General features: G+C 37.1%; 1 protein-coding gene across 3 annotated transcripts in view; it reads left to right on the top strand.

Annotated features, from left to right (window-relative positions):
- Positions 1–46: 46 nt before the first annotated feature.
- LOC140155803 (nitric oxide synthase-interacting protein-like) overlaps positions 47–18,685 on the top strand; it is a 36,253-nt gene continuing 17,614 nt past the window's right edge. For all 3 annotated transcript variants that reach the window (XM_072178775.1, XM_072178774.1, XM_072178773.1), the window contains exons 1-7: positions 47–183; positions 5,264–5,345; positions 6,308–6,413; positions 8,038–8,149; positions 10,741–10,804; positions 11,854–12,107; positions 14,695–14,882. In XM_072178775.1, the coding sequence (XP_072034876.1) occupies positions 5,276–5,345; positions 6,308–6,413; positions 8,038–8,149; positions 10,741–10,804; positions 11,854–12,107; positions 14,695–14,882 (794 nt within the window). In that variant the 5' untranslated portion in view covers positions 47–183; positions 5,264–5,275. The remainder of the gene's footprint in view (positions 184–5,263; positions 5,346–6,307; positions 6,414–8,037; positions 8,150–10,740; positions 10,805–11,853; positions 12,108–14,694; positions 14,883–18,685) is intronic.

Genomic DNA, 18,685 nt, shown 5'->3' with positions numbered 1-18,685 from the left:
TCATAGAAAAGAAAATAATTTATAGAATTACTCACAAATAATTGGACTACAGGTTTTCCATAGCAAATTAATGCAAACGCAAAAACAATCTCTGAAGACTGAACTGTACGTAGAACCCCCCACCCACGTAGACTTTTCATCTTCTCTGCTAAAACAGACGTACTAGAGTAGAGCATAAACAAGGTAAGATTTTATAGCCCCATCTATCAAAAAGAAAATGAGAGTTCTGAAAACTAAGTGAATATGAAGCGAAATTTGGTACATTGTATAATACAATGTACAAAATAATGTATTGTATTTTAAAGGAGTACGTACATTATGGTCACCAAGTCCAAGCCAACTAGAAAAAACAGACTAGACCTTTTCTTTACAAACATCCTACCCTTATCAGTACGACAGCAACTTAGCTCACTTCCGGTAATTTTTACTGGCGTGACTGCTGTTACGTATTAAACGTAATGTTGAAAATCAGGTGGCAAGTACGGTTTTTCAGAAAACATCAAAAAAATGGAATACACAAGTTGGTTCTCCCTTCATTTCCATATTGAGCCCATAGATATGAAACATGAGTATATAAGGCAAACAGTAACGTGTAAAAGTCCAATTATTGTGGAGAAAATGAATGTTTATTGTGCGCAAAGAAAGTAGCCTAAAAATGAGAAAAAATGCATGTCACAATCACCAAAATGGTATATATCTGCAACTATGAGCCAATGCCGGTCGTATGCTTTTCTGTAATGATAGATATTAACTAACTTGAGCTTGTATTAAATTTTCAGCGAAAATGATTGGTGGAATAATCGAGTCGTAGGTTGGAAAGTTGCTTTCAAAACGGCTTCGCCTCGCAATCGTGCGTGACCATTAGTGACCAGTGTCAGCTGGCCTCAGGGTCTTAGCTAGCCACCCGCCTGGCCGTCATTTTAGACGGGAGTTTGCTCCTGGGGCGGGCAAAATTAATGCCTTTGACAGATGCTATATTATAAATTGTATGTTTTGAGAAGCTAATTGACTTTTTTTGTAGACCCAATTTGTAGAACAAGGCCATATCAACACATATTTGAACTCTTTGAACCCCCAATGGGCTATAGACGTCTGGTAAATGTTTTCAAGGTCAAATTAGGACAGGCAATTTTATTCAAATGACGGGCAACTCTCAATTTCTAGCTAAGACCCTGGCCGGCCTTGTCCATATATCGATTAATAATTGTCAGGATCAGCCCTCGAATTAACCCACGGCACTGACGGCATATTGCCGTGGGTGCCCACCCCCATTGCCGCAATGCCCTCAAAATATGTCCTTTACCGACGGCAGTCACTTGCCGTGCCCCTCAATGAAGTTGCCGTGGGTGCCCTAGCCGGCCAGCCCTGCCCCTTCATTATAAAATCATTAACAAGTACTGGTTAAATCCCAGCAAAATTGTGGAAAATTAAATCGAAAATCTTGAACACGATCGCTATTTTGAGCATCGTAACCCAGCTATCAATCACAGTTACAATAGTTTGTTGTGAATTAATATTCATTACCCCTACGTAAGCTTACATATTCAGCCAATCACATCGGCTTATACATTATCTGGTTACTAGAAATCTGATTTCATTTTCTCGATTGGTCAGAGAAATACCTTCAACGTACTATCGACCAATCAGAAACGCTGTTAGTAACTATAGCGTCCTTGACCTCGTGTCGTGAACAAAATCTGAGCGTTGGGCAAATCAATTGACCTTTTCGGTAAATCCCATAACCCTTTGCGAGTACACCTGAGAACTCGTCATTTGACGTCACGCCGACTTGCAATGCGCAGTAACGATGTTCGATAAACGATGTGCGCGCCGGCGCGGAGCGGCGTGGCGCAGAATGACGAAGTTCTTAGGTGTACTCGCAAAGGCTTATGGGATTTACCGAAAAGGTCAATTGTTCTCTCGATTATCAAACATTGACTTCCCATTGCAAACCGATGGCGATACCCTTCCGGTATCGTCTTATCTTATACATGTGAGCCCATCTCTAGATATGTTTTGCACAAAATAGTTTTTATCCCGGCGAATTTGATCAATATTATTACCAAAGTTACAGCTGTTTCATCGCTACATTTCGAGTCAGTTTTGCAGCTCAGAACTAGGGATCGCAAAATTTAAGTAAATTAAACTGTATTATAAAGCAGGTTTTTTAAGCAATCAGGTTAGTTTTAGTGGAAAGTTGAGAGTCGAATTTTACTTTGGTGTCAAATTCAGCTGACGGTAATGCATCTATTCGCTTTTGAAAAATTGCCTTGGTGCCCTTCTCAAATTTTCAACAGTTGCCTTGATGCCCTTTTGAAATATTACAAATTGCCGTGCTGCCTTGCCTTTTCAGTGAAAATCCACGGCAATTATCAACTTGCCCTAAAAAAGTTGCCGTGCCCCTTCAGATCCTTAATTCGAGGGCTGGTCAGGATCGTCCAGTTGACTACAGTGATATTTATTTATTCATACAAAATACTGCCCTGTCTTACAAAATATCGAAGTCAATATAAAACGTAATTTCAAGCCATTTGACTGAACTTACAAACAGTTTATAAAAGATTATTGTTGAGCGAGACACTGAATTAGAAATAACATTGCAAAAGGTGCGAGAATAGGTTACCAGGTTGTGATGGTCTAGTGGCTAAGCCCGTGCCTGTAGTGTGGGAGGTTGGAAGTTCGAACCCTAGCATAGGGTGGTTTTTTTTTTTTTAATTATGAAAATATTTATGATATTACCGTACTGACGCGAGTATAGTCCCACCCCGTTTTTGGGTGAACATTTTTCAAAATTGGGGGGTGGGACTATACTCGAATTTCAAAAGCATCCTCTTTTTATGATGTTTTTCAGTAGATATCCACGAAAAAAGCTTATTTCCAAAATTTCAGTTGATTCCGATTTTGCGTTTGCGAGTTATGCATGATTATGTGTATTACACTGCTCCATAGACAAATTCAAATTTGGCGATATTTTTGCTAAACGAGTTAATCTGCAAGAAATATTTGGTACATATAAACATTATGTAGCCAGAGGTATCCAGTGGTGTAAAAAGCTCAACTTTTTTTTGGAAAAGTGGGGGGATGAGGCTGTGGATCAGGAAATGCCCCTTTAATGATGTTCTATTGAAGATAATTAAAGTTGCTCTTGACAACAAAACGCTGATTCCAATTAGGTGTATGTCTGGGCGGGGATAAAGAGGAAGGGATAAGCATCCTAGTCTGCTGCCCTCTTTTGAAATATGTATCCTAAGTCTAGACAATAGGCGGATTAGCGGCCATTTTGTCTTCGACATGATTTTATTCACGTGTCCTTATACTTTAGTACACAAATATATAAGTTAACAGGTTTACAATATTAAAATTATATTTTGAATATACAATATATTCTGTAGTAAATCGATCAAATGACGGTGATTGTTCATGTATTATATGCTTCATAAAATTAAACTGTCTGACCAGCTAGTATTCTCCTCCGCCGTCAGTATGATTCCAGACACTCCACGTGCACGTGTTGCGAAGGTGGTGGAGACTAAAGCTGTATTGACGAACACGCATGCGTTAAAAAATATGTAGCCTAAGTCGAACAATAGCGTGACGTAGTTTCCGGCATTGTTCCTATGCACATTCACCCTCCTGGTCTGGGTAGGGTGTAAGGACGGTGTAAAAATTACAAATAATATTATGCCAAAATATCAGGTTTGAAATTCGTAAATTATGGCTGACGCTATCTCATTTTTTTAATATGTACGCATAAAGAAAAACATTGCAAACGTGTTGCGTAGAAATATTTTCAAATGATCATAATACTGACGGGCCTACACACATACACCACAGGCCTAACAGAACAAGAGAAAAAAAAAATCAAAATGCTGTAGGATTCAAACCTTCAACCTATCGCACTTCAAACAACGGCGTTAACCACTAGACCTGTGTCTCCCATTTCTGGAGCTATTTCGCTAAAACATGTTTGCCGGCCAAATTTTCAACATTTAGTTACGTAACCCGTGTTCACCAACCCGTAAAATTATTTGTCAGGGACAGTCTGTGTAGTTCAGTGGTAAGAGCGCTTGCCCGACAAGCAAGAGGTCTGGCGTTCATGTCCCAGCACAGGCAGGTATGTCCGGAGTTTTTACTCTGGTATATCTGCCTATGCAGGTCATGTTTCCATTTGTAAATTCATGTTTAATTGTGCTATTGTGCGATGTGTAATTCTTCTTTCCCCTACATACCGGTACTTTCTTTTCAAAAGTCACTTAATAACTTACCTATCTCTCTATTGCAATACTTCAAGCTTCTGGATGTGCACTGGAAATGTGCAAAAAAGTCCAATTTCTTGCGCCTTCACCTTCGAAATGTCCATGCAATCACGAATTTTGTTTTCATGGACAACCAGTGACAATGCGGAAGTAATTATGGTTGATACGATAGTCTCATTCTCATTTGATGGACGCCTTACCATAAGCCAGTTTGGTGTTTGTGTGGAGGGAGCGTAACCAAACTAGCTATGGTGAGGAGATGTATCCCAGTCGGCAATGCACTCGGCATTAGCATTTAAAAATAAACATGGCATGTGAAAACAGAACTTAAAATAGTTGTTTTGTAAGGAATGCAGAACAGTTTTTGACGTCGATTGTACACCAAACCTTGTCTGTTAATACAAGCAACAATTTCGATTGTGTTATATAACCCATTCAGTCCCATATACAGATTAATGTCAGCAAGAGAATTTTGTATTGGGACTGATTATTCGGTCTACTTTTATACATGTGATAGGCCTATATAAGAAATAATTTCCCATGCTGAACTCAATTTGGCCAAAGTATGGACTTGGGTGGGTTTTGAAATTTGTATTCAGGTATTCAATTGCATTTTATCACTTGTTTTGTCAGGTCTAAAGTTGCTGTAGATCTGAGATGACATTGCATATCATCTGCCAATAACCAGCAATTTAGATAATCAGGTCATTGATATACAACAAAAATAGTAAGGTTCCAAGGACTACGCCCTGGGGCATGCCTGAAAGAACTGGTGCTCAGGCCAGGTGTTTTTTCAGAATGCTTAAAGAGGAATCCAGTTGACCAGGCAAACTTTCAAGGGTAACCCAATTAAGTAGGCTTAAAATATAATCAAGCCAATGTTTAGTTATTGTTCACCTCTATACCAACAAACTTTACACAGCTCCTAACTTAATGTGTTTTCCAGATATTTATAGCGGCCTTTAAGATTTAAAGTATTCATGAATACACATTATTATTTATTCCAGTGTTTAGTTACCATGACGAGACACCAGAGAAACTGTACAGCAGGAACAGTATACAGCTACCATGAGAGGCAGAGAGATGCAGGTTAGAATGGCTTTCATTTCTCATAAATTATTATTAGTTTTTAAGTGTCATTGATAGTGAAGGTGAAATAGAACAAGAAGTAAAAGAACACTGACAAAAAGAAACTTTTAATATAATCGATTTACAACATTTAAAATTGATGGAGAATTTATAACCTGCAGTTTGATTCAGTGGCATATCACTGATGGGGGAGGGGAAGAAACCCTTGGTTCGAAATACTGAGAAAAAATTTGTGATGCACCCTTTCTTTTTGGCCTGTGTTAGGCCAAAATTAGCCTTATTTTGATCCATTAAAACTGTAAATTTTGCACGCAATCCACCACACAAAAATCACTTCTGACATCATCAGACGTAAAAAATAGTCCAAGTCACATTTCTTAATAAAATTCTTCATCTTGAAAACAGTGAAACTATCCGTGCATATTCCCCCGACATGTTCTTGTCAAAACGCTCGTCCCAGAGTTTGATAAAAAAAATTCAAGTAAAAATAAACACATTTCACGTTAGGTTTTAAACTTGGGAAGAGCTTTGAGGCAAACTATCAAATTAAGATGGCCTTATACATAGTATTAAACATTTATTTTCAACCTCTTGAATCACACAAATTTTTGTTTTATTCTTTTAATGAAATTAAAAGCTATGAACATTCAAACAAGTACAAACTTTTGAAGGTAAAAGCAAACACAAGTAAACTGGTATTTGGATTGTCAACTTCAACACCAAATTCCCCTGAACAGTTAAATGGGACAAATTGATCAAACTTCAGACTTACATCAGGACTAAACAACTGGTAAAAATAGATTTAACTACATGTAGTTCGTTGTGAATGATTTTGTGGGGATGCACACTTTTTGAAACAGCTGTTCTGCTCAGCTGTTTATCAAACCATTGCAAACATAAATGATATGATTTCCAATTGACCACACTAAAATTGAATGATACTTGGCTTTTTCGTCTCGCAGCTGCCTCTGGATATGGCACCAAGGCTATGCGTCTCAGCAAGGACTCTGTCAAGGACTTTGACTGCTGCTGTTTAACACTTCAACCCTGCAGAAATCCTGTGACTACGTATGTATAAACAGTTGATATTTTCTTTTACTTATGATTGATTAGCCCAGCAAACTCAAAAATGTTTTTAAAAAATCGTTATAAACACGGTTTGGTAAAAACATTTTTAAATGTTGGGCTATATAATAGTCATGAAAACATTTTTAAAATATGAAAATAGCACTGCAACAGCATTTTCAAAATGTTGTCAAAGTGTTATTGTAAAATATTTTTGGCAAACATTTTTGCTAAATATTTTGTCTACACTTTAGAGCATTATGTTAGAATGTTTTGCATAAAGTTTTCAAAAATGTTTTCTAAATGTTATTACAATGTTTTCTACCCTTTATATAACTCTGCATTTAAACATTTTCTGTAAAACGTTTTGTGTTTGCAGGGACATTATAAAAATTTGGAAAAAGATGGAAAAGGTCACTGTTAGCAATTTAACGGTAATGGTTAAATTGCTGGATTTTCATGAGATTGAAAGCCAGTAATTTGAAATGTCATTTCAATGTCATAAAAAGTAAATATTAAAGTTTTCTAACGTGATAGACGGAAAATTTTTACTCCCACCCACCACTCCCAATTTAAGGGGAGCTTATTGGGTTTAATAAAATAATTTAAGCAAGTGCAGCTATTGAAAAATTCCAGCCATTATAAATTCCCCTTTGTTGGGTTTGTGTGAGCACCACGTTCCTCAGCACAGCTTGCTGTAGAATAGAAATTGGGTGGAGTAATTTTACTCTTATTCTGGAGTTCACCTTTTGATTGTGCTTGATTGGGATTCGGATTCTCCAGTAGGGTAATTACTGTTGAACAGAAATTGGGTTGAGTAATTTTACTTTTATCTTGGAATCCCATCTTTTTGATTTTCCTTTTTTTATTTTTTTTGGGGTTCAGATTCCTCAGTTGGGTGTTTACTGTCGAACAAAATTGGGTCGAGCTGTTTTGCTCTCATCTTGGAATCCCAGGCATCCTTGTTGATTCAGGGTTGTGTACAAACCCTTTGCTTTTAATGATGTAATGGCTGGAATCTTTGCAAATTTATATGAAATAAATTATTGTCTATCCTGATGGCCAATAAGTAGACCAAAAATTCATGGTTCCTTGCGTTTCATTGTCTCCGTCTGGGGTTAATCTTGGATTGTCTGGTGGAAATGCCTTCCTTTGGGTACAACATGACAGCCAGGGGGACTTAACAGTTAAGAACCGATGTATTTTTATTATTTACAATTTATTCACTTTGAATATGATGGTAAAGCAATAAGACCTGCCTGTTCATCTGTCTGACCACAAATATGTTGTTAAACAACAAAGCCATCAAGATTATTGTAATAAATGGATTGCTATTAATTAACCATGCGTTGTGTGACATTTATGAAGTTAAGTTTTGTGTGAAGAAGAACAACGATGAGAAGAATATGGCTATATTCATTGGAAGATTGCTTATGCAGTAATAAGGTTAACCCACTATCCTTCCTCATCATAACAGCATAATATGAGGATGAAGATGTCAAACAGAGCATCCTCCTTTATTTGCTCAAACTTCCGTTATTTATTATCAGAATTAATGTACCGGAACAAAGTTTTTTCCACCTACTTCTCCACATGACAGCTCCTTATTTATTCTGTTTAATTACAGCACAGGCGGATATCTGTACGATAAGGAAGCAGTTCTTGAGTATGTTCTCCGTCGCAAGCAAGAAATTGAGAAGCAGCTTAAGCAATACAAGAAGCAGCTCAAACAGGCAGAGGTTAGTTGTGAATTGAGTATGAAATACATATAATGCAACTGTGTCGGATATAGGGGTCTGATTTTGGGTAATTTTGTGCCCGGGTACCGCGCATTTTTCGAGCGGTAACGGGTACCAAATTACAAAAAAAAAAAAAAAAAATTTCGGTTTTGTAGTGTGTCTGGACCTAGACCTAAATGCTAGGATCATGGTTGACCTATAAAAAAAATTTAAAAAAATTGAATTTTGCACATTGTTTTGTGTTTTTAATCTGAAAATTGATACATAGTTTTCATGTCATACTCTATTAATGATATCAAAATGCATTCAAATTCAATGCATTTTGATATCATTTTAGAGTATGACATGAAAACTATGTATCAATTTTCCGGGTAATAGGATTATCGGGCGGGACTCGAATTCCCGGGACTCACTCACACCCTTAGACTCGGATATGTGATAAATCAAGAATAATGAGTTGGTTATCATGAGAACCAATGCAAAGTATGGCCACAAAAAGCATAAGTTCTTTTATTTTCTATTGTTAGAGTTATTTGGACACACAATGACTGTTTATATCTTAAGCAATGATGATGTGGGTTTCAGCAATACATGTATCTTCTATGTTGTGTTGACAATGTGTGATGTAATCATGTAGTTCACACAAAGTGGTCATCATCCCCCATCATTTGACTTGACGCATTATGTTTGATCACATCACACATGTAGTTATCTAATTACACTACGCAAAAAAAGTTTCTTTATGGTTAGGAAATGTACCCACTATTAAAATCTAGCGACTAATGTTGTACGTTTGCTAAATAATCGCATGCGGATGATTGTCCTGTGCATTTTGACACCTCAATCACTACTCTACGTCACTCCTGAGAAAAGATATGTATAAGTAAAGATAAGTAACACGAGGTCAAAAAATTAAAATTTCAAAAAGGCCTATTCAAGTTTTCAGCATAAAAGAACACAAAAAACAACAAACATGCAGATAACATTTTTTGTTTAATTGCTGAGCACATTTCAGGCATCATAGTCATACTGCCGCTTCCAACTTCACTTGAGATTAATCTCTTTCTGTACCAGTCTTTCAATACTTTGTGTGTCCACCGTTGGCTTCCCTTTCAGCAGCCACGCGGTGTCTCATGCTCCTAATGAGGCGTCGAATGTTACCTTGCTCAACCCCGTTCCACTCATTGATAAAGATGCGACACAATCCCACCAGAGTTGTATCTGCCTTTATCTTCTTGTTGACTCGTCTCTTGTGCTGATCCCAAAGGTTCACCAAGGGGTTAAGATCAGGGCTTCTGGAGGGCCACTCAAGTGTCTCAATTCCTTCTGCTTCCAGGAATGCAGCTGTAATCATGACCTGTTTTGAATCCCTTTTCCAAATCCATCTCTCAAAACGTAAATGTCTTAGTACCCACTCACCTTTGTCTTTGATCATTTATCTGCACAATAAGCAAAGGATTATCCAACATGCATCAATTAAAATGCTTTAAATTAAAATTGAAAAGGCGGGAATAATGAAACGGTCTTGGATCAGTGAATCAGCTCTAAAACCATTGAATAGGCTTCTTGCAATTTTCATTTTCGACCTCGTGTTACTTAAACATTCATATCTTTTCTCAGGAGTGTCGTAGGGTAGTGATTGAGGTGTCAAAATGCGCAGGACAATCTCCCGCATGCGATTATTTAGCAAACATACAAAATTGGACGCTAGATTTTAAAAGTGGGTAAATTTCCTAACCATAAAGAAACTTTTTTTGCATAGTTTATTTACATGTATGTGTGTGACATGATCTCATCCCGATCCAACCAGGCTGTACACTGGTTCGCCTCAAGTTCGATAGTGATTTAGGTGCGTATTTTGCTGGGCGCAGTATCGAATCATGCACATAAAGTTAATCTCACAGAGTGGACATGCATGCATACAAGGATGGTTTGTTGGCACGCTTGCAGCGCAGCTGTGAAAAGGCATTGACTTCACTACCAAACTTGAGGTAAACCAAAGAATAGAGTCAGTAATTATGAAATTAGGATACAGATACAAATAGCTGCAGAACAAAAAAGAATTGAATAGGTATAAACTTGCCATTGTTAAAGCTCATAACATTGCAACTACTATCTGGGTGTGTAGTGCTACTGATGGTATTGTTGGCTTTCAGTTTATCTGTGATGACTTGTTAAACCCATCTAGCCCATGCTATCAGCCCATGCTATCAAGCTTCCCTGCTATTCGCCATAATACCTGTTATTGATTTGCATGTCTGATGTCTTAGAAATTGAAAGTGTCACCAAGTTTTGGACCAATGTAACATTAAGAGCTTCAAAGTATTTGTGCAATGATTTTAACATATGGTTGCCAGGAAAGTTGATTTAATTATTTAAAACCACCTTAGCCTGAATCAGATCCTGTTTGAAAAAACATGAACCTTTTACTTGGTTTCCATTTCAAAGAGAGCCCAACTGTCGAAAATACTGCACTACTATTGTTTCTGGAAATTGGAAACCAATTTACGAAAGTCCACTTTCTTTAATACTCACAAGTAACTATAGAAGTTATTAAATGTGACTATTTTCATTCTTTCTTATTTTTTTAGTCTAAACAAAACCAGAGTGAGAAGTCAAAACACCAGGAAAAGGTAGAAACCTTTGTTGCTACAGGTGAGTAAATTTTGTACAATGTGAATCATTTTCAGACAGTTTCACCAGGAAGCGATAAGATTAGTTTAAGGGTCACTGTTGACTCAAAATAGAAAATGCTGTAAGCTGTAAGATGCATCTTATGTTGATGCAAATTTATCCTACCATCACCTGGCCCTATTAGTTTATTGAGAAATCCTTGCTTAGGGATGAAATCAAAACTCGACCGGCAGTTTGCGCTGGTTCCGCCAGGTTCCATCTGCTGTCATTTAAATAAAAAACTAAAGCACTTTTCAAATGTTTGGGGTACGAAAGAAAGCGCCATCTGTACCTATCGGGGCACCAATAGCGCTAGGACCAAATAAGATGTTGTGCCTACAGTGTCTTGGGCCATCATAATAATATATAATAATAATAAGTCTTTATTTTCCACATCATCTACATTAACAACAACATTAAACAACAAGCAAGAATATATAAAAAACACGAAAAGACAAAAAAGACGAGTAAAATGACATGGAGGAGATGATCAAAAGGCCATGAAGGCCAGAAGTGATCATCCCTAAGATATAATATAAACAAACATGATTTAAATAATGTTTATGTCACCACAATGAATATAACATCATTGAAATGACATAAGCATTAATGTATAAATATAGAATTAGCATACACAATTTGTAGATAAATTAAGACATTAATCGCTCTAAAGAAGCATGTACATGAAATTACAACCAAGTTTGATTCAATAAATATTTCTTAAATTGATTTCTGAAAGTTTTAACTTTCATAGCATTTTTTAATTTGAGAGGAAGGTCATTCCAAAGGGAAGGCCCTGAGGTCCTGACACCTTTACTCGCAAAGTTTGTTTTTCTTTTCTGAATATCATAATCATCGTTTTTCCTAGTTTTGTGGCTATGAATTTCATGTCTTTTACAAAAGTATTCCTTAAATATGTTTGGCAATTCATCATTAATATGTTTGTACATAAGTGACATCATAGTCAGTTACCTTCTGTAAAATGCAATGATCATATGTAATTGTATAAATCACGGCTTTTACTTGAACAGAGAGCAGCATTAGAAGCAAACCCCTCAACCCATTCACAGATGTCAGCACATCCAGGAAACGCAAATTAGATGAAACCAATGGTACATCATCAGCATCAGTCACATCATCATCATCATCGTCATCATCAGCAGCAAACCAACCAGGCACAAGTAATGGTAACCAGGCAGGTCCATCAACATCTAAAGAAGAATTGCCCAGTTTCTGGATTCCATCACTTACACCACAAGCAAAGCCAACACTTGTTAAGAAACCAGTAAGCACAGTTTGATTTCCCCATTAGACTATAGAACTACTTACACTATGATCACTACTTACTACACTACTTACACTCGTAATAGGCAAAAATTATTTGGTTTTCGTTACTGCACGCATCAATCAAGTCCCAACTTACGTCTGTGTAAATTCACAAAAGCGTGCTGCAGTCGAACAATTAATGTTCGTTTGGAGCGTCTTGACCTCAGTTATTTGTCCCAAAGACGCGAATACATGTCCATTGCGCTTGTATCCAAATGCCTCCTCAATGTTGACTGCTGCAATGCTATGCCTGCTTTAAATAAAATCCGTCCGAATAGTCATGATAGTAGGCATCCTGATCACCTTATTTTTCACCATCTCAAAGCCAAAACTGATGCTTTTCTTTATCACGCCATCCAATGCTTCCCTAAAAAATGGTCTGACCTCCCCCGTCACATCAATGAGCGTGTTTATAGTGGGAGCAGATGTGCGGTACATTGCGGTACAATTTCTATCCGGTCAGAAATTATCCCACTATAAACACTAGCAGTATATGTATGTACGGCACATCGATATCCTTCTCAACCGAAGGATATTGTCGCAAGATATTTGCACTATAAACACACCGGTATAAATTGTGTGCGGTATTACCGGAAGTAGGAGCTTCTTCATGATGCGTAGGATGCGCGCAGGACATTCGGAACGATTCTCACCCCCATCTGTGTTCTGTCATGGTGATAGGGTGGGAGGGAGGGGCATTATCTCATTTTGTTGTGGTGTGTTTTATCCTGCTTGGCGAAGTGCAATGTATTGTGTCTCTTGTATCTTGGGGCTTCATGCTTTTATCATAGTGCTGTTTTTAAAAATGTTTGTACTTTTAATGTGTTAATTATCTTTGTAATTTTTATGTGTATTTATAGTGCAATACTTTGTTTATTTTCATGACCAGCTTGTAAGGGTGGGGTCCACTCATCTCTTAGATGTCAGTGCTTAATTTGCCACTTTTGTTGGGCCCTGGCAGCCCTTGCTTGCTGGTCTAATTTTGCTGTATATTTTTGTTGAAATGCCTAATGAATAATAATAATAATAATACGCAAAGCATAGTTCACTATTCCATATCAATCCATGATGTTATAAGTCCTGCCTATTACGAGATGATCACAGTAATCAGAAGAGTTTTCAATTGTTTTTTAAATTATCTTTTCAATTTGACAGCTACATAATGAGAACAACAAATTCTTATCAATCTACACATATTTACATTATTTTATTGATGGTCTGTTGCATCAACATCTTGCCAAATACAGTAGAACCCCGTTATAACGACATCGGTTTAAACAAAATTCTGCTTACATCGAAGTAAATCCCTTGGTCCCGGCCGATTGCCTATTGTGTCAGTGAAAAAAATCATGTGTACAACAAACTGTATGTAACGAAATATCGCGTACAACGAATCCATTTGGCTCACCCGCTCTTATTAATTACCTTGTTTTTCCACCAAATATAACGAAGTGTAGCCACTGATGTTATGAAATGTATCAAGCCATGTATCCGTATACACGTCAGTTTTTTAAGTCACACCCACCCAGTTCATTTACATGCGGTCATGTACAAATGCATACATTGCACATGCGTGACTACCACTCATTCATGAATAACCATAAGCCAGTTTTCAGACTTGCGGCCAATCGTGATACGTTTAATTATGTACCACGTGCGCATACGTCATATTCAATCCTGTCAATGATGAGTGATTGCATGAATCGCAAAAGAAACACGATACAGTATTGTGTAAACATCGTATGTACAATGTATAATGTAAAACAAAAGCCATTTTCACCTGGACTGGGGTTGGACCCGGGGTCTGGACGAAGCCAATTCATGGAATTATAATCCAATCTTTAACAGTGTAAGATGCTCATGAATTGTGAATAAAGATCAGATTGAAGTTTTGTAACTAGTTACAATAAAATTCGTAAGCTTTCTCATCATCATATTGGTGTTTGTTTTTAGTCTTTGCACATGTGTAATACGCACCAGCAGCATTCAAGATTGTGTGGTTCATTGGGTTCCGTCTGGCTTCATGACAAAGACGTTCACAGTTATACCGAAGTTCCTATATAACGAAGTGGTTTTGCTGGCCCCGGCGATTTCGTTATAATGGGGTTCTACTGTAATATAAATTCTCAGACAATTTACCCTGATTGTTACTGAAGTTCCCACATCCTACGTGCAACTTGCAATATTAGGAGTTGGGCAAAATCACACTGCCAGCCCAAGTTGCAATATTAGGAGTTGCGCTTAAGATGATGAAGAGTCGACCATCTTGGACTTGCAGGATATTTGCGGGTGAGGGAAGACATCCTACAATTACTCCGTAAACATTTCCAATGATTATTCTTCATTAACAGTTTTAAAATTTACCCAAAACGTGCATTGTAAATAATTTAACACAATTCTCATGCCATGGCAGCTTCTTGGATGTGCAGGGCTGGGAAATCCCCAGATTTGGGCTGTGGGTAGAAAGTGTTGAGGATCGCTTGACGGATTAAATCAACATTTTTGTATAGTTTGTAACATAGTCATACATCCATTCTACTTCACAGGACAAAACTGTGTATTGCCCAATGAGCAACAAGCCACTGAAAATCAAGGATCTCATCCAAGTTAACTTTACCATAGCAGAGGATAAAGATGACAAGCGCCCTCTTGTGGCAAGAGAAGTACGCTATAAGTGTGCAGTGACGGGTGATATGCTGTCAAACTCAACACCTGTTGCTGTACTCAAACCAAGGTAAAGTTGGATATTAAAGACAAGGTACTTGAGAAAATGTAAAGCCGAACAGGTTATTCGGTTTATATTTGTAATTTTTTGAATAATTTAGGCAATTAAAGTTGTAGAAATGGTGTATTTATTTTCTTTAATTGTTGCACAATTTTGATGAACTTGATTTTCAATCATCAAGTAGCAGCCAATGTGCAAAAGCGTTTTAAAAAAGAAAAGAAATGGAACTAAATATTGAATTTGTTAAAAACTGATACATTTCAGCTAACTGATGAAAATTGACGTTGGCCCTTACACATAGTGGTTTGCTACAAATTGTAATTGACGTTGGCCCTTACACATAGCGGTTTGCTACAAATTGACGATGGCCCTTACACATAGTGGTTTGCTACAAATTGTAATCAGAGATTCATTTTTGTATGTGTAGGGTTGTAAATACTAGCAAACATGGATACATGAACATGATGCCCACCATGCGCGTATTTTAAGGGGGCTTTGGGGCGCGAGCCCCCGCGTAAAAGCAGGGGGCAGCAAAAAAGAAGGGGTGGTGGAAGATGAAGGGGCGGCAAGAAGAATTATTAAAGAAAGAAGAGGGTGGGACAGAGGGGCGGGGAGATGAATTATTAATGAAAAAGGGCGGAAAATTATGGAAAACTAATGCAACTATACCTTTTTGGTCGGCAACTGGGCGCTCGAGACGGGGGAGGTAATATGTGGGGGTTAACACACCTCAATTTTATTTCTATAATAAAAAAAAGTGTTGGCAAAATTTTTTGTTCCTATCCCCCCTTTTTTTAAAAGATTTTTGAGAGCCATCCTGGCTGGTAAAAAGTTGAGTTAACCTTTTCGGGCTGTTGCTGCAAGGGACTGGGGTAGGAGCGGTCACGATATGCCACTGCCCATGGTTACTGATCATCATTAATTATTTTTGTTCCTATCCCCCCCTTTTTTAAAAGATTTTTGAGAGCCATCCTGGCTGGTAAAAAGTTGGGTTAACCTTTTCGGACTGTTGCTGCAGGGGACTGGGGTAGGAGCGGTCACGATATGCCACTGCCCATGGTTACTGATCATCATTAATTACTAGATCTGAACCATGACTGCAGTTGGAGGTCAGTCCTCACTAGACCATGGTAAGGTGAAGAAAACTTAACATGATGTATCAGCAGTTGATTAGCGAAAAGTAAACTCTCAAGTGGTGTATTGTTCACTTTTCCAGTGGTTGCACTTGTGTGGGGGTGTGTTTGCCAGCAAATGTGGACGTTTATGTGAAACTTTGCATTCCTAACGGGGACGTCACTGCAACTGGGGACCATATCCGTTTAGCCAAGATGCACAAATGAGAGCAAACAGCCCAATAATGCATTATGTGAGAGTGTGACCCCTATTGTTGATAGCGATAGATCACAGTTGCATGCCAAATGCATTTTATAGAAATGTCTGCTATTTGGCATTACAAATACTGACCTTGGTTGGTAGGTATTTTTCTTGCTATGTATCATACACATCTATATACACACCAAAAATCTGCTATGTTGGTCCTCAGTATGTCGATTTAACTTGTATTTACATTTGTTTACATCTAGACATACTTAAAATGTCCAAAAACTGTCCATCCCCATCTGGCTGATATTATTTTATAATGTATGTTAGTGCGCCATCGCTTGATGGTTAAACGCATCTGTTAAATTGGAAACTTAGTCAATATGTAAACATTGATAAAACAACCATTCAACTTTCAATTCAAAGTAGTTTATTCATGCATTTCCATCTTACATAGCAATCACATAGTAACAAGGCACATGATAACAATATAATGGTATATAAATAATAAATAAGTTTAATATATGCCGACACAATATACTTTGTAAACAGGTTTGTGAGTTGGATGTTGATCATGATATCAGTGGTTGTGGTGTTTGGTTTGCCCTCTATATAGGTGCATTTGGGCATGAAAATTCTTAAACAATTGTAATATTATGCACCCTAATGGAATTTCAATTGAAAATTAACATTATGGTGGCTGTTTTACTTTTAGCCAATAATCTGGGTATTTCTATCGCAAAAAAACAAAAAACAATAGAATATACATACATACACCATAATGGATACATACATCATCATTTTATTTTCATTCAAATCAACATACAAAATATATATAAAAGACACACAATTTGAATGAGGAGATGCTCAAAGGCCTGAAGCGAGCACCCCTTTACACTGCCCTAAGTTACAACATACAATTACACAAACTTAACAAATAAAAGAAAAAAGAAAGAGGAGAAGAACATGCAAAGAAAGAACCAATGTAAATATTTAAAACATTTCAATAAATAGACATCATTTACAAGTACATACATTTTACAAGTTAAAAAAATTTTGCTTGGTGGATGCTTGGGGCATGGGTGCGCAATGGAGGGAATATGGTAGTTCTTATTTCTATGTTCTACTATAAATAACAACAGTGACTGAATGGACACTGCCTAGAGAAAATGTTCATTTTGACATTCACATCATTAAGTTTGTACGGCTTATAATTGGCGAAAATTATTGGGTTTTTGTTATTGCGTATGTCAGTAAAGTCCCAACTTGCTCGCATAAATTCACATAAGCGTGCACCAGTCACACATTACGCGACACACAACTAGTGGTATTCAACACAAATCAGTTGTTGGTCATGACTTGAATGAGATGTTAAACTTTAAAATATTGGTGGTTTTGAAAACTTGATGCTGGCACTGAATGAAAAAGTGTTGTTGATTTTATACAATGAAACTGACATGAAACTTGGTATTTACTAGTACAAAAATAGTGTTGGTATAAGTATTACTAACATGAATTTAACATGAAACTTGGTATTTACTAGTACAAAAATAGTGTTGGTATAAGTATTACTACAATCTTAGAAATATTTGTTCGAACACTTTTAAGGTCTTATTGGAACTGGTCCCCCTTCTACCCCTGTACAATGTTGGCATGCCCAATATGCTCATCTTTACCATATCTTCTCCCAACATTGGTTTGGTAAGGGGAGGGGGCATTCTTAAGATGAACATTGAGACAACACTATTATAATTCTTAGTTTCCAGTGACTCATATAGCGTCGCACTATGCTAAGAAGAACATGGGAATTACAGTGGGTGTTCGAACACATTTTTCCGGGATTGTCTACAAAATTGCTTAGCAAAATCATCTGATTTTAGTTTTTGGACAATAACTCTGCAGTTACACCATCAATCTTAATGCAATTTGGTACACATGTCAGAAACAATGATTTGCTATCATCTCACAAAATATGGAGGAAATCAATGAATATTTGGATAGCGGTCAGTTACAATAGATTTAATATAGCGTTTTGTACACACAAATATAGGCCTTAATGGTTTATGTGCTATGTTAATTGCGCATATGTATAATGATATAATAAATTAAGAGGAGAGATTAAAATTTTATTTTCAGCTAAAAATAAAAAATGAACATTACTCGTAAATTCAATGTTATTTATTTAAATTTCACACAGTACCACTGTATGATAAATTCGAGGGGGGGTTGGGGGGCATCGAGGACGAGGGAGAGAGAGAGCGAGTTATAGGAAGGGAGAGATACGCACCGGATACCCACATTTATTGTTTTAAAAATTGTTTATAATAAAAACATTACTTGACCAATATTTAAGAAAATCAGCCTAATGTGTGAAATTGTGTTCATTAAACATTTTAAATACACCATGGTTAAGATGGTCAAATGGTAAATCATAATGATTTACACACATAGACAAGCACGCATATCCATCGATTTACCATATAATAGAAAAG

Source organism: Amphiura filiformis, chromosome 6 (assembly GCF_039555335.1).
Source record: "Amphiura filiformis chromosome 6, Afil_fr2py, whole genome shotgun sequence".
Classification (NCBI taxonomy): domain Eukaryota; kingdom Metazoa; phylum Echinodermata; class Ophiuroidea; order Amphilepidida; family Amphiuridae; genus Amphiura; species Amphiura filiformis.
The sequence above is the reverse complement of the archived record's forward strand: the minus strand, read 5'-3'. Positions and strand labels throughout refer to the sequence as shown.